The following is a 17581-nucleotide window of genomic DNA, read 5'->3' on the forward strand; positions in this document are numbered from 1 at the left end:
ACCTTTACTTTTGGTTTACACTCCAGTGACAATTTCAAACTGGACTACCTTCATTCTGACACAAAGGATGTCAATGGTGACACTCATCATTTATAGCCAAGTTTTACAGACAAGATCGTGAAAAGGTATGTGGGGGTCTGTTAAAGTACTGTCATAAAAAAAAAATCCACTGGAAATATTTTATAGAAATGCATTTTCATTTTATTTGAGCAGAATGGAGAAAGTCAAAAATATTAGCATATACACAACAACATTCTGGTTTACAAACAAAAGTAGTGGCAAAATGCTCCTGACATTCAATCTGATGGACAGGAGTGTTTAGGAAAGCATAATTGCATAAGGTGTAGTTGAAGATATTAACATTTACAAAGTTTTGAGTTTAGTAGTAAATATTCCGAGGAACTCTCCCAAGTCCAAGACAATTCAAAGCTTTCCTTTAAACATCCCTTAACAAAAGCGTAGTCTTTGGTATAAACTTACGTAATCAAAAGGCATTAATAATATTGCATTAATACAAAGTAAAGCTATTAAATGGTAGTGATTTAAGTCAGCGGTCTCCAACCTTGGCAACTTTAAGACTTGTGGACTTCAACACCCAGCTGGCTGAGGAACTCTGGGAGTTCAAGTCTACAAGTCTTAAAGTTGCCAAGGTTGGAGACCCCCGATTTAAGAAGCTCTCTCACTTGTAACTATGAGTAACTATGAGGTGGAAAAAACGCCTCCCACCAAAGGCGCCAGGAAGGACATTCAAAGTCCTCTCTTCCTACCGCGTTCACACACACACACTGAAAAGGCAAGACAAGGCAGGCTAAACGTAACCCTAACCCCATCCTCTTCTGTAATAGCTACCCTGGCCAAGATCCAAAATGGCAGTTGTGAGTACCTTGTAGCCAGCAAAGAGCGAGAAATCTGCTTTCCTGGATTCTTGGCATTGGAAGAGAAGGCCTTGAAAAGCCCATTCCTTTGAATTTAGTTTTGAAATGCACCAAAGAAGAGAAGACTTAAGGTTGTGTAAAAAAAAGTGAATCAGTAAACAAGGGCCACCCAACCCTTCCATCAATGTTGATTTTGACTACATGCCCAAATCCATGGAGTTTTCTGGGTTGAATGCCCAAGCCATTCATAAGGAAGCAGATCCAAATGACGGCAGCTGGATCGGCATCGGTATTTTCATGGTGATGCTTCATAAAGGCCCAAAGTGAATTATTTCTGAAACCCACTGAAAGAGTTTTTACTATTGTACCGCCACGCTTTTCCTCTGGTTTATCAAAACAGAGAAATCTACTGATCTAATTTTAGTAACAAGAAGCTTAAACTGCTCAGAAAATATATCTTGAGGCGCAGTAGTACTGCAGGCTGCTTCTGATCACCGGCTGCCTTCAGTTTGGCACTTTGAATCTCACCAGGCTCAAGGCGGGCTCTGCCTTCCATCCTTCTGAGGTGGGTAAAATAAGGACCCAGATTGTTGGGGGCAAGAGGCTGAGACTGTAAAACCGCTTAGAGGGAGCTGTAACAGCAGCGGTATATAAGTCTTTATTGCAATTGCTACTCAGAAAATATATCTCCTAAGGTCTGGCATAGGAGTTTTTGTGCTGAAGGAACTTGATAGCTATGGAAAATTCTTCCCCAAAGTCTTGTTTAGAGATTGCCATTAGTGGTGGTGGGGAAAGCAGCAACTTTTTGATTGCTAAACTCACTTCCTTCTGCCAAAGGAATGGTGCTTTTCACTTTGGGCAGGATAAAATTAAATTTAGCATCTTCTCATCCAAATAATAATATTAACGTAACAGCAGAGAACTGAAAATCCCAACTATTGGTTTTCCTGATTGTCTCTCACAATGACCAACTAAGCCAACAAAGATGGCCCAGAGTTTCAAATTATGCTACAACAAAACCCCTGGTGCGTTGCATAGAAAACATAATCATGACAGAGGTAGAGGAGAGAAGAACCAGGTTCAACTAGTGTTCCTAAAAATAATAAAAATAAATCAAAAGCAAGAGAAGGGAAAAGTCTGGAAATGAGCTAAAGTGAGATTAGATACCCAAAGCAGCCCAGCGCACTATTACAAACCCTCAAGATGGTGCTTCAGAAGACTCCTGAGCCAACCTTAGCAGCACCTTCCGATGGTTTGCAGAAGGGGGGTTTCTCGTGGAAAAAAAAACTGCTTAGGGGGAGGAGCCGTGCTCTCTACTGGTACCATGGGGTCTTTCTAACCCAGCGTAAGGTGAATCCAGCATCCGTCCGGATCTTAATAGAGGCTGCTTCAGCCTCTCGGACAGTTTCCTTGACGGACTGCATGAGGTTCTGGGCATTGTGGACCAACATCTCAGTGGCCTGCAAGGGAGAAACATTTTACAACCGATTTTAGAAAAGACATTGAGAAAAGACAAGTTGTTTAGAGCATCATTTCTCATCAAACTTAGGTACTTTAAGACATGTTGGAATTCTAGGAGTGGAAGTCCAACATGTCTGGCTGGGGAATTCTGAGAAATCACATCTTTTGTAAAAACAAAAACAAAAAAAGGCTGCTATGCAGAACCATCTCCTCTGCACTGGAACTGAAGCTGCATATTTAAAGTCAAGGCAGTTTAAAAATGAAATCGGAAAGAATTCGTGATAAGGAAGGTCTGGGTTGATTATCAGTTTCAATAACGGATACCAAATCTGAAGAATTAATATTCCAGCACAAGCCACTGCACTTCCCTTTCTAAAGAATTTTCTTTTTTTCCTACCCACCAGATGGTGCTGGTGAATAAATTTAAATTCAGCACAATTTATCATCCTTGAAAAAGGGTTTTGGGCAGTGGTGAAATTCAAAAATTTTCCCTACTGGTTCTGTAAGCGTGGCTTGGTGGGTGTGGCTTGGTGGGGGTTATGTGACTAGGTGGGTGTGGCCAACTTTTTAAAAAACTTTTAAAGCATATTTTACTACCTATTCACCCGAACCAGTAGTTTAAAAATGCTAAAAAAGGTTTTTAAAAAGTTCCGACGATCAGCTGTGACAATCAGCTGTTTGCCACTCTGGAATCTTTTTTTCACTTTTTAAAGTATTTTTTTTACTACAGGTTCAGGCGAAATGCTTTCAAAAGGGAAAAAAAGGTTCCGATAATCAACCTTTTAAAACTTTTTTAAAGCATTTTTTTACTACCGGTTCGAGCGAACCAGCTCAAACTGGTAGCATTCACCCCTGGTTTTGGGGCACTTTTTTGGTATTATAAACCAGATTTCACTGTAGCTATCAACACAGCCAGAAAACATTTAACTTCCTTGCTCCTATGGCCAATTTTTTTCAGTTCCATTACTGACATTCCTGCCTTTTCATGGTGCAGGTAATCCTTGACTTATGACCACAATTGAGCCCAAAATGTATGTTGCTAATTAAGACATTCATTGTGAGGTTTGCCCCATCTTATGAACTTTTTTGCCACAGTTGTTAAGTGAATCACTGCAGTTGTTAAATTAGCAGCATGGTCGTTAAGCGAATCTGGATTCCCCATTGACTGTTTGCCAGAAGGTCCCAGATGGTGATCACATGACCCAGGGATACTGCAACCGTCATAAATATGAGCCTGTTGCCAAGCGTTTGAATTTTGATCAGTTAACCATTGGAATGTTGCCACAGTGAGAAGTTTGAAAAATGGTTTTTTTTTTGTCCCCAGTGCTGTTTGTAACTTCAAATGTCACTAAACCAATGGTTATAACTCAAGGATTACCTGTATATTTGAAAAATAAATAAATAGGTACAATGTATGAAAGAAAGCTGGCTTTTCCACTTAGAAGAGAAAGAATCAGAAGGCTTGGTGACTGCTAATTGAACATTTCACAATAGGTATGTCCTACAAGGCAGCAAAGGTGCTTGCCTCTTCCCCAAGACCTCCCAAGTCACGCTAAACACCCCCCTTTCTGCCTGGAACAAGGGAACTGACCTGCTCAGACTCCTCATCGCTGATACTGGTCCGGCCCAACATGGTTGCTTTGACAGTGGACAGGATTTTCAGCTGAGTACTGATGGTTGGGATTCTTTCACAAACCTACACAAACACAAAGTTACACCCTGGTTATTTCGTTATCACCTGGGGCTTTCCTTAAACATAACAAAATTCTATCATTGCTTTTCACTTAGGTGGTCTGCATCAAAAATAACCCTACATTACGTGTGTGTGTGTGTGTGTATGTGTGTGTGTATGTGTTTGTGTGTATGTATAATTGACAATATTAGATACATTAATCATACATCATTATAATAATCTGTAATCTATATGTATAACAATGGCTCTGTGTGTGTATGTTCCAGCATAACACTGGAATGCATTGAGCAATTTCAACCAAACGTGGTACACAGATGACTTACTCTCTGGAAACAAATACTGTTGGGGTAAGACACCTCTAACAACCCTTGGGGGGTGTTCTGTTAAGATACAGTCTGTTGTGCCTTAAAATGGCTTCTACTGTACTGCCATAAAATGGCTTCTACTGTACAGTGCAGTGGATTTGCCATGGTAACGGCTTCACAGTATTCCACAAAGGGGCTCCCTCTGGTAAGGGGGAAAAATCCAACATTATGTTCGGTCCGGACATTTTTCCTCTATAAATAAATATCGGGGCAATGCCAGGTTATCACCTAGTAAGTAATATTATAAATATTAAAATTAAACTTATTAACATGTTGGTATTTGCTCCAACATGTATATAATCCTTCATCATTTAATTATTCAATGTTTTAATATACAATACTAGTAACCATAATAATATAATTTAAGTATACATAATACAATATTTCAACTTCTGATCTTTACATCTACATATTAATTTTAAAATATTATATAGGAATATGCATAATAATATTTTTCCCCTTTCTAATTTTTACCTCTATTCTAATTTTTAATAGAACAAATCTTGTATTAGTATGTATTCTATTTCTATCCATCATTTCTTGCCTATTTTAGTATTTCAATTCTTGTTGATTTTTTGGTATGTTTTCCATACTCCCTTGGGATTTTGTATCTCCATGCATCATTCATATTTGATCTAAATATTTCCTTTGTCTCTACATCTGCATTATTAGCATAAGTCTTGAAGAAAGATTTTTTTAAAAAAATTAGGTCCAATCCCTTTCCAGCAGTGGAAAACATAAGGCTGGAGTATTTCCTTGATAATTTTTGAAGAGGATTTCTCTGTTCAAAGCATCATTCTGCATCCGTGTTTTTCAGATTTGGCAACTTAATAGAGGATGTATAACTTCAAAAAGCTGGTCCTACAGGTGCATTTTCCCAATCACGGATAGGCCAGTAGTTAAATTCAATTTTTTTTTTACTACCGGTTCTCTGGGCATGACTTGGTGAGCGTGGCAGGGAAAGAATACTGCAAAATCCCCATTCCCTTCCCATTCCAGGGGAAGGATACTGCAAAATCTCCATTCTTTCCCCTGGAGTGGGGAAGGATACTGCAAAATTTCCATTCCCACCCCACTCCAGGGGAAGGGTATTGCAAAATCTCCATTCCCACCTCACGCCATGGGAAGGATACTACAAAATCCCCATTCCCTCCCCATTCCTGGGGAAAGGATACTGCAAAATCTCCATTCCCTTCCCACTCCAGGAGAAGGATACTGCAAAATCCCCATTCCCACCCGACTCGGGGGCCAGCCAGAGGTGGTATTTGCCAGTTCTCCGAACTACTCAAAATTTCTGCTAATGGCTCTCCAGAACCTGTCAGAACCTGCTGAATTTCACCCCTGGGATAGGCCCTTCCCAGCTAGAGATGTTCTCCACTTTCCAAGCCAGGTTTCATGGCATACCTGCAGGAGGTTTGTTCGGATCCTCTTGTCCGTGCACTGTTTGGCCACCTCTTTAGCCAGACGGGTCACTTCGTCGGACGCTTTGGCAATATCTTTCGCACACTGAATGAGAGCCCGCTTGTTTCCGGTGGCACCTCTCACCAAGCGGGACATCTCGGCCATCAGCAAGGCCATGCGCTTGGCTGCGGCAATGATGTCATTTCCCTGGGGGGAAGAAAAGGAGAGCAGCCGTGATCGCTCCATGCGCCCCAAACGACAGCCACATTCTGGGGGCTGTGCAGTTGCTGCTTTACAAAACGAAAGAAAAAAAACAGGACTGTAACACAAAGGGCACGTGTGAAACTCTCTCCCAATCTTCAGTGACAACAAGCTTCAGCCAGGAGGTGAGGGAGTGGATACACTCACTCACACAAACACACAGTATGTAAGGGTTAGTAGCGTTGCCAAAGTGAAAATGACCAAGTTCAGATGTTTAAGTCTCTGATAGGAATCCCATCGTTTCAAATAAGGCGGCCAAAGGAATGTCTTAAAAGCATTGTGTTGTGATGATGGTGAATATTCTTAACGGGTGAATAAGAAATAAAGTCACAGGGTCAATCTAAAGTAAATGTTGGGAACTGAATATTCTGAATGGAGAAAGAAAACGCCTGGAAAAGGCTCTGTTATTTAAGCCTTTTAATTGAGTGGTACGGTAGCCTAGAGGTGGAGCTCTCACCTCACAATCAGAAGACTGTGAGTTCAATCCTAGGTAGAGGCAGATATTTGTCTTTCTGGGCACCATGAGAATATATCTGCTGAATATAACTCTGCATTGGCGACAGGAAGGGCATCTGGCCAGTAATCACTTGGCTCCATTCAGTTGCCCAGACTCCACCCTGCAAGGGATTATGGGGTCATTTGATGATGATGATGATGAAGAAGCCTTTTTGATCAACTAAATTTAAAATGCATCGGCAAATGGAATGTTTTTTTCCAATCAAAAAGGCCAGAAAATGCTATTAATCATCAGATATAAAACATCATCTGAATGCTTACTCTATTCATATATAAACATATCCAGAATTCATCCATTAATTGGTTAACCCATTGACTAACATTTCTTTCAATGTATAACTCGAAGAATTACCAATTCTTCTTTGACAAAATGAACTATTTTCCTCTTGGGGGGAAAATAAGGAAAGTCACTAATCTGCATTTAAATCTCTAAAAAAACCCAACTCTTGTTTTGAGTCACTGTTATGATTAATCATAGTTTGCTGCTGCATTCAGACAAAATGAGAAGCTGTGATTACTTGATAAAAAAGAAGTGAAAACTTTTCCCTCCTCACAGTTGCATGATGGAGGGGAATGTAGAACAAAAAAGGTAACTTTTCCCTTAATTTGTTGTGCTAAACCAAGCTTCATCATGACATTATAAGTCTGAAGCTTTCAATGTTCAATCCAACCATTATCAGCCATTATTCTGTGAATAAACTACATGTGTCGGGTAAAGGTAAAAATTCCCCTTGCACATTATGTGCAAGTCGTTCCTGACTCTAGGGGGCGGCACTCATCTCTGTTTCAAAGCCAGAGTCAGAGCTGTCCGAAGACATCTCCTTGGTCATGTGGCTGGCATGACTAAATGCTGAAGGCGCATGGAACGCTGTTACCTTCCCACCAAAGGTGGTCCCTATTTTTCTACTTGCATTTTTACATGTGTTTGAACTGCTAGGTTGGCAGAAGCTGGGACAAGTAACGGGAGCTCACTCCGTTACACAGCACTAGGAATTTGAACTGCCGAACTGCTGACCTTTCTGATCGACAAGCTCAGCATCTTAGCCACTGAGCCACCGTGTCCCCACTTGTGTCAGGATTGCCATTCAAATGAAAATGTCTGTAAGAATATTCAGAGCAGTGTGGTCCTTAGGTTAGACGAAAGGATGCCATGTTTGTGAGAAGACAGATGAGTGAATATGTTGAAGCAAACATACGGAAGTAGAAAAAGCCATCCCATCTTTGGCATGCAAAATTTTGTGATTGTGTAATGAAAAAGACAATATATGCGGTGCTGTTTGAGGAAAGAAATTCGGATGTGCCTTCATCCGTTTACATGTCCCAATGCAAAATTCTGAAAAGCTCCACTTCGGGATTATTGTACATCCAAGCTCCTGTTAAACACATTCATTTTAAGGGGTACAAATTAAACAAATGCAACGTAGCAATAGACACGAGTACAAGCCAGGATGGAAAACATGGTTTGTTGTTTCTGCAAGTGCACTTAAGCCAGTCCAAGTGCCATTGGCCATCTCCCAACCAAATAAAAGCCATGCCCCCTTCTGGATGGTCGGGGAGGAGAACCAAGACTGACGGGTCCGTGAGAGGCCACTGCCACAAGAGGCAAGGGGTGGCACCTGCCTTGCCCAAATTGCTCTTCAGGGAGGGGGCAAGAGAGCCCGTATATTCGCAATCCCACCGGTGGTTCTCCTGCAAAAGCCAAACTTCCCCATTCATTTCAGCTAAGCCTTGCCCTGGACCAGGGGTCCTCAGACTTGGCAACTTTAAGACTTGTGGACTTCAACTCCCAGAATTCTGGGACTTGAAGTCCACAAGTCTTAAAAGTTGCCAAGTTTGAAGACCTCTGCCCTGGACAGAAGAGAATTAAGCCAGATTACACTCCACCGTTGCCCATTATGCGTGGGCGATGCCATTTGAATTTCATGCCATTCACCCAGTTGGCCATTCACGAGTGCAAAAAGAAAAAAGAAAGAGAGAAACTAATTTCCGATACATTACACACATCCATACACCACACCAACAGAGCTGCCCAGCCACACGTTTATTCTTTGCAGCATGCTACTCTAAGGAAGTGAGAGAGAGAAAATAATCCAGCAGAGCTTGGCAAACTCCTCTTTGGTGCTTAGTGCCAACAGACCATTCCCGTCATAAGCCACAGACCCACCCGCCCATCTCCATGAATAATGCAGCTGAAACACGAGAGGGCAAAGTCTGAACTTAGCAACTTAAAGGCATTCAGCAGAGCCTCTCCAGCCCCTCCCCCCCTCCGTCCAAAACCTCCTCCCCTCCGTCACAGCCTCTCTCTGCCCGCAGGACCAGCTCTTTGGCAACTGTGCCATTCCAAGCCATTCCTTGCCGGAACAAAAGTTTAGTAGAAGCCATTGATCAAGAGGCAGAAAGCACAACGTTGCATGTTAAATGACTTCAGGAGTGGCAACCTCCCTCGCTCGTCTGGGAGTCTCCGAAAGGCAGCGAACAAACAATGGCTTCACAGGTAGTCGTGCCCTCCTTCCTTTGGTTCTCTTTTAGGTAACCACCGGCAGGTGAGAAAGACAGGTAAAAGGCAAGGGAGGGCATTGTCTTTATTCAGAAAAGGACAGTGAAGGGTGAGCCGAATGAAGCTTTGGGCTGGCCATCAGCACGCCTAACAACACTTGTGAAGCCAAGCGGTTCCCCTCAACCATGAAAAATGCAGACAAACTTGAATCCATTCCAAACTTGGGAAAAAAAAAAAACCATGGGGGAAAAAAAAGCCATGGGATCCGCCGAGGATCAAGAGTGATGCAAATGTGTCAAAATGGCCAGATGCAATGCAGATCAGTCGCCATGGAGGGGGGAAACGGAGGAAATACCTTACTGGACCACTTGGTTGCTTCCCGGTGCAGAGACTGAGCAGCGGCTAGAATTGGCTGGTTAACAAGGTGGTTGGTTGGCATGAGCAGCAGCTCAGACTCGTAATCGTCTTCCATGTCGGAGGGGAGGGTGAATTCAGCTTCTGCTTCCTCCTCCTCCTCCGCCTCCTCCTGGGCTACACCTAGGCTAGCCTCAGCGGGGGCTTCCTTACCCCCACTGGTCACTTCAGGCTTTGGCAGGTGGTGGACAGGGAGGGTGAAGAAACAGGGACAGTTAGTATAAGACGCAGGATCTGGTCAAAGAAGCAAGAACCGAGCCCATTTAGGAAACCTCTGGTGGGGGTGGGGGGCGAGGGAAGGACGGCGGAGGGATGGGGAGGTTCACAAAGGGATCTGGAAAACTAGAAACACCTTCGAGAGGCGTTCGGGAAGACATGTTTTTTTTCTTTTCCCCTCCTTAATGGCCTTATCTTTCCCCACAACATTTCGCCTGGCAAGACAATAATGCCGCTGACAAAGACACAAAGGAAAGGCAACACTTAAAGCGGATAGAGAGGTGGGCACGAATGACATGGAAGGGGGGGGGCACCAGGCCCAACTGACATGGGATCTCAGCCAAGCAGAGGATGCTATGAAGGATGGCAATGTGAAGAAAAGGGCAGCTTTGAGCCAGGAGGCCAAATTCACGGTGACTCCCTGCTGCAAAACCCCCTCTTAGATTAGATGAACAGAGTTGGAAGGGACCTTGTAGGTCGGTCATCTAGTCCAAACCCCCGCCCAATCAGGAGACCCTATACCATCCCTGACAAATGGCAGTCCAGTCTCTTTTTGAAAGCCTCAAGTGATGAAGTTCCTACAACTTCCGAAGGCAGCTTCTGTTCCATAGGTTGATTGTTCCCACTGACAGAAAGTTCCTCCTTATTTCTAGGTTGAATCTCTCCTTGGTCAGTTTCCATCCATTGTTCCTTGTCTGGTCTTCAGGTGCTTTGGAGAATAGCTTGACCCCTTCCTCTCTGTGGCAGCCCCTCAAATATTGGAAGGATGCTATCATGTCTCCCTGGACCTTCTCTTCTCTAGACTAGCCATGCCCAGTTCCTGCAACAGTTCTTCATATGTTTTAGCCCCCAGTCTCCTCATCACCTTGGTTGCTCTTCTCTGCACTCTTTCTAGAGTCTCAACATCTTTTTTACATCATGGCGACCAAAACTGGATGCAGTATTCCAAGTGTGGCCTTACCAAGAGATTATAGAGTGGTATTTGTACCTCAATTGATCTTGATTGTATCCCTCTGTTAATGCAATTTAGGACTGCATTGGCTTTTTTGGCTGCCGCTGCATACTGCTGGCTCATATTTAATTAGTTGTCCACTAAGACTCCAAGATCTCTCTCACAGTCACTGCTATTAAGCCTGCTTTCACCCAGTCTATATGTGTACTTTTGGTTTTTCTTGCCTAAGTTTAATTTAATTTAACAAAATTAAACAAAAGGTTTAACGAAAGGAAAAAAAGAGCCCACTCAATTATTTCATCGTTGTATTTATTTTCTCCCCTAGTCCTTCTCTTCACTAGACTGCTCATGCCCAGTTCCTGCATCCGTTCATCGTATGTTTTAGTCTCCAGTCCCCTAATCATCCTGGTTGCTCTTCTCTGCACTCTTTCTAGAGACTCCACATCTTTTTTTATAGCATGGTGACCACAACTGAATGCAGGATTCTTTGTGAAAATGAAGGCAGGCTGCACAACTGCTTCCATGCTTGCTCATCTAAACATCCTTTTCAGAGCCAGGGTTAGGAGAGGTTGCTGATACACAGAGCACCACTGTCCACCAGAGGAGTGCAGGGCTGAACAAACATGGGCATTCTCACACATACACCTCCCAGGGTCTTGATCCAGCCATGGAGAAGACAACAATGGAGAGCAGTGGTTCTCAACCTGTGGGTCGGGACCCCTTTGGGGGTCGAACGACCCTTTCACAGGGGTTGCCTAAGACCATTGGAAAACACATATTTTTTGTGACACCAATTTTATGGTTGGGGGTCACCAACAACATGAGGAACTGTATTAAAGGGTCACGGCATTGGAAAGGTTGAGAACCACTGATGGAGAGCATAGCACGGTGGAAGGGGGAAAGAACAGCCCACTCCTCCCCCCCCCCCCCGCAATAAGAGAGAATGGGCATTAAAGGACATTAATCAGTCTCCACTATTACCTGACAGAAAGTGATGTTAAACAGCACATGTCAAAGCAAATCTGTTAGTGGAAAGTTATGACATGGAGCAAGATTGTTTTGCCACAATGTTGTTTACAAAAATCCGAAAAGGGATTTAAATCTTTTGCTTCGGTATCCCAAATCACATCCCAAAGTACCTAAAACGAAACAACCCAGTATTATTGTAACAACCATTGCAGTGCTAGCTCATCACAGAACAGAAGGCTGGAAAGAAGGGACAAGGCAAAATTGACCGTTTTCAAGGCCCGGAGATTCAATCATATTTCCACTGTTATTTAGTCCCTCACTATCTTCGTGGTGGCCCTTATTTCATCCAAGGCTCTGGTTATGTGTGCTAAATTATTTGGCATTCTGAAAGAATAAAACTGCTATTTTTATGTGCAAAGATACCAGCAAACTCCAAAATAGTCTCTTGATTAACAAGATAGGGGAATTTGTCAACAGAAATTTCAGCGGGCTGCACCATCCTTGTTCTTCCACTGGGGGTCAATCTGACATGTTTGGGGGAAGAGAATAAAAGGAATGATTAAACTGAGAATTCGACCTCTGCAAAGTTTATTTCCAACTCGTCTTCTCTGCACTTCCAACCATAAATCTAAGGGTGGGTAAGTGTGTAGGAAGGAACTACCTCCAAAAAAAGACACACAACTGCTGAACATATAGAACAGGGGTGTCAAACTCGATTTCAATGATGGCTGCACCAGGGTTGTGTTTCAATTCTGAAAATTATTTTAAGTTGACCTCTTTTTTCATGATAGCTTGATTTCTGTAGAAAGTTGTCAGAGCTAATCAATGTGACATATTATTTATAACACAGTTTTCAATCTGTGTCGATACTTCAAAAGTAGCAACTTTTACCTACTTAAAAGAAGACCCTTTTAAGAAATAGGCACTCAAGGGAAAAGTTAACTCTAAATGCAACCTCTCAAAGTATCAGGTTGGTTTCTTTAAAGTTACAAAATTTCAAAAAATACTTGCAGAGTCACAGGCAAGATTAAATTTCAAAGTTTGCACTACGTGTGGGCAGATTTGAAGCCTCATCCCAAATTCCAGAAATAGCTCAGATTTTCCAATCTGGGTCTAGAACAAAATTTTAAAAAAGATAGAAATAGCATTCCGCACAATCTGCCTTGAGGGAAAGGTGGATCCTTCCATTTTTTTTCTCAGAATGGACAAATCTTATCAACCTCCATCTTCATAAAGGCATTTCATTTTGCAATTTTTTAAATAAATGTGCAAAGCCCTTAGTTGTTTTTAAGCTCTTAAAAAAAACCTCATAGTGTTTTGCTTTGGAGCAGAATGTAATTTGCAATGATAATAATCCCAGAGGTGAGAAATTTCTGTACCAGATTGAAGAAATGATCGTAAATAATGGTGTTGCACTTCCTGTTCATTGGGCATATCAACTGACTAACACAACCCACAAAAATACTATTTTTCTGCAACAATCTAGGAACAGAATTTTCGCAAATAGTTAAATCAGTTGTCCCCTTTCAATAACCAAGATTTTCAAACACTGGAAAAGATCACAATTAGGATAAACACCCTAGTTGCAGAGATCAATATAAATTGAGGAAGATATGTCAATCACTGAATCCATCATTTTTCCCTTCCCTTTTTGGTATAGCAACAACATTTGGAACACAACAGATTTCAGAGAAATATATCCCAACAACAGCTTTGCAAAGACCCAGAATTCAGCCCCATCTGTTTTATCCAAGGAAAACAAAAACCCACTCTGGACTGTCCCATTTGTCTTCTAAAATAGGCAACTTTGCATTACACACTCCTTGGTTTTCATGCTACTAAATTTCATCAGCAGAAAATATACCTGTAATATTTCATAAAATTCATTTTTAATTGTTACGAGAAGGTTCTGTTCTAAGTTTCTAAAATCAAAGCCTGTGTTTAATAAAGTAGTCCTTTATAAGAAAAGGGATAAAAGTTATCATTTATAGCTTGATAACAGTGTAGACCAGGGGTCACCAACCTTTCGGACCTCAGAGACCACTAAATTCATAATTTTAAATCCCATGGACCAATATGAATTAGGGATAGGATGGGGTCCTTCAGGCACTTAGCTTGGCCATTTGTTAGTGGAGAGAAGTACCCGGGTTCAACCCAATGTTTGCTGTCCATTGCAGCTAGAAATCTCAAATATGGGCAAGAATGAATGTTTTTCTTGTAGTCAGCCCGGGCGCTAGATCAGCCCCCGGCAAAGTTTCGTGCACTGCTCAATGAGTGCCTGGTCTTCCAGGGAGGGAGGGAGGGAGGGAAGGGCTGCAGCTACTAAACAGGCAGCCAAGCTAAGTGCCTGAAGGACCCCATCCCGTCAGCAAGCGAGAGTAATTGCTTGGGCAGGCCATATCCAGCCCAGGGGCCGTAGTTTGAGGATGCTGATTTAGTGCAATATTAAAAATGCAAATATTTTTCTGCGGACCATCATAATTTTCTCACGAACCACCACTGCTCTACGAACCACCCGTTGGTGACCGCTGGTGTAGACAATGAATGAAAAAACAAAATGGATCATCATACTTGCAAATGTCATCCTATTTGTTATTCTAACTAGCCACTTTATGTTAATTCTTAGGTTGTCCCCAATTTCTATGCCTTCTCCAGCAACACAAGATTTAATAGTAGTACAATATCTGAGAAAGAAAGTAGGGTCTAAAATAATAAACTGTACGATTTCCTGACTTCAAGCAAAAAACAAGTTGCATATTTTAATGCTCATTTAGGATAAATAATATTGTTTTGAGAAACTGATGAAGTTTAGGCACATTATAGGCAGACTGGGGAAGGAAAAGAAAAGGAGACAAGATGAAAAATTTGTTCACATTATTTTAAGCACAAATCCTGTATTTCATGTCAGTAACTTAAATATTAACATCTGCTGGGCTATATACATTGGCAAACATCGCATTTTCTTCTAGACTTGCCACTTTTAAAAAGGAGGGAGAGCTTAAAATCTTACAGATATTCATTGCGGGATGCATCTCGCCTTGGGAGGGGCTGTCTTGACAGGAGGGAGGGGAAGCTCAAAGACAGACAAAATAACTTTGCCCTGTCCCAGTTCTCCATTCTTTCCTAGACGGGCATACTAGCTACACTGGAGTCTCTCATTATCTTCAGGGGTGGGCTGCTACAGGTTTGCCTGGGTTCGGGACAACCCGCAGCTAATGTGATGGCCAGTTTGGAGACCCTCCAAATCCCACCTCTGGCTGGCCTTGCCCACCATGCCCTGCCCCTACCCCCCCCCCGCCACTCTCAGGAGTCTCCACATGGCCTGTTTTGGATGCGAGGTAAGGGCAGGGCCCACACAAGGCTTGGGGAGGGAGAAAAACAGGCCTCCCGGAAGGCCTCCAGAGCCCAGGGGAGGCAGTTTTCACCCTCCCAGTGGCTCGAGGAAAGCCTCCGGAGCTTGGGGAAGGCAACCCCCCCCCCGCAACTGTGGTGCAGAAGGCTGACTAGGCCACTCCCAACATGGCCACGAGCACCCAGCAACCGAGCAGAGTTGTTGAACTTTTTGAAGCCCATCCCTGGTTATCTTCCTTTATCTATCCTACTAGCCTATCTCCATCCATGTTCTATCAATTCTTCTCTCTCCCTCTCCCTCCCTCTCTCCCTCCCTCCCTCCCTCCCTCCCTCCCTCCCTCCCTCTCTCTCTCTCTCTCTCTCACACACACACACACACACACACACACACACACACACAAAACTGTGTTTTGGCCTTCTACTCTGCAGCTCCCTGCAACTTTCCACCATGGAATAAAACAAGAAGATCGGGTTACCTAGGGAAAAAAATGGAACACTTCTTTCTGGCCTCAGAAGGTCCATTACACATTGCAGTGTGCACGAAGAAAACTGCATTATCAAACCCTATAAATCAGGGGTGTCAAACTTGATTTCATTGAGGGCCATATCAGGGTTGTGTTTGAACTTGAGGTGGGGGGGGAACGCTGGAGTGGGAGTGGCCAGGGCAGGCATGGCCAGCTTGTAACTCATGTTGTGGACACCTGTGGTGGCCTGAGCACTCTGTCAGCGAAAACGGGCTCCCGAGCTCCGTTTTCGGCTCCGATGGTCTCCTGCAAACATCTCCCAGTGAAAACAAAGCTCAGAAGGGCCACATGTGGCTCTCCTGAGCTCCATTTTCATTGGCAGAGGCACCCCAGGCCAGTCCTTTGCTGTTTCCAGGGAGGCCCCATGGGCCAGATCTAAGCACCCTGCAGGCTGGATCCAGCCCCCAGGGCCTTGACTTTGACACCCCTGCTATAAATGGTGTCTAGAACATCACAGAAACCAAGCAATTCACTTGCTGGTTTATTTTTCCCCTTCTGGCCAACCATTTTAGCAGCCCACAAGGATATCAGAGTCCTTGGGAGTCAAAACATGACAGGGGAACCAAAATACCAGAGGACAGAAACTTCTCTGAAAGCTAGTTCTGGATGGCCCTTTCCTGTATCATCTCTAAGGAAAAAAAGAGAAGGTTTTTAAAAGTTTAGTGTTTTGCATTCATAATATATATATGTTACTGTGAAAGTCCGAAATCTGGTGAATGTCAACATTCACCGGTGAATGAAAGTCCGAAATCTGGTGAATGTCGACATTCACCGGTGAATGTCGACATTCACATAGTCGCTTGGTGTATGTCCTTATCCTCTCGACACCCTTACCCTAATACCTCGGCTCCTCGCTTCCTTTTAAGCGTCTTCTATTCGCGGGCTTGTTTTTTTAAACCTGCGATCCTGCGCGGTTAGAACGAGTAGTTTCCAGGACCGCGAATTAAAAAGCCAAAGGAAAGCGTTACGCTGAGATTTCGGACTTTCACAGTAACAATATGTCACCGTGAAAGACCGAAATTGGTATGTGTCGACATTCACCGGTGAATGTCGACATTCACCAACATCCACCGGTGATTTTCTCTTAGGATAGTTGATTGTAATATCTATTTTTCTGTGCTTCCCTGAGATTTTTTATTTTAAAAAAATTTTTTTTTACAAAATGTCTTAATACAATGCTATATTGTAAGGCACCATTTCAGTGTCTTTGGGTAACATGAAAACACAGCCAGAGGAAGCTTCCAAAATTCATGTAACTTTCTAGCTAAAGGTAAAGGTTCCCCTCACACATATGTGCTGGTCATTCCCGACTCTAGGAGGTGGCGCTCATCTCCATTTCAAAGCCAAAGAGCCAGCACTGTCTGAAGATGTCTCCGTGGTCATGTGGCCAGCATGACTAAACGCCAAAGGCGCACAGAGCACTGTTACCTTCCCACCAAAGTTGGTTCCTATTTTTCTACTTGCCTTTTTACATGATTTCAAACTGCTAGGTGGCAGAAGCTGGGACAAGTAACGGAAACTCACTCTGTTACACGGTGCTAGGGATTTGAACCGCTGAAATGCCAATCTTCTGATCGACAAGCACAGCGTCTTAGCCACTCAGCCACCGTGTCCGTTTCTAGCTCTTTGCAAAATAATCAAGCATTATTGTTTTATTTTGTTCCATGTGCTTCTCCTGTGGAACACTGCCTGGAGTCTTATAACTGAGGGCCATCTACAGGTACTGTGAATACCTCTATCTCTATTTAAAGAGACAGCATTCAGAAACACACACCCCAAAGCAAAATGTAAGCTAGACTCCATCATTCCTAGGAGACAGAGGGGAGACGATTTGATTCAAATTGAGATCCCTGCCTTGTTGGAAAGCATCCAATGGATCCTTTCAACAGTCACCTCCAAGATAAAACTTCAAAGGGGGAGAATCAGCACCAGATTCTCTGCCTGCTTCGTGTTCTGACTTCTTGTTCTTTCCAATTCCAGAAAAATCCAACAGCACAAACATTACCAAGTTCACACACCCGAAGCAAGACGAGAAGGAAACAAGCTCTGGAAATGGTGGGAGGAGAAGAATTCTAATCTACAATGC

General features: G+C 43.1%; 1 protein-coding gene across 2 annotated transcripts in view; it reads right to left on the bottom strand.

The window, feature by feature from the left end:
* Positions 1–178: 178 nt before the first annotated feature.
* VCL (vinculin) overlaps positions 179–17581 on the bottom strand; it is a 110542-nt gene continuing 93139 nt past the window's right edge. The window contains exons 19-22 of one of the 2 annotated variants that reach the window (XM_081956508.1): positions 9425–9655; positions 5799–6002; positions 3928–4032; positions 179–2335 (exon numbers count right to left, since the gene is read on the bottom strand). In XM_081956508.1, coding sequence (XP_081812634.1) covers positions 2189–2335; positions 3928–4032; positions 5799–6002; positions 9425–9655 — 687 coding nt within the window. In that variant the 3' untranslated portion in view covers positions 179–2188. The remainder of the gene's footprint in view (positions 2336–3927; positions 4033–5798; positions 6003–9424; positions 9656–17581) is intronic. The other variant, XM_081956509.1, reaches the window with a different exon arrangement.

Source organism: Natrix helvetica, assembly GCF_964273705.1.
Source record: "Natrix helvetica genome assembly, chromosome: 5".
Taxonomy (NCBI): Eukaryota; Metazoa; Chordata; class Lepidosauria; order Squamata; family Natricidae; genus Natrix; species Natrix helvetica.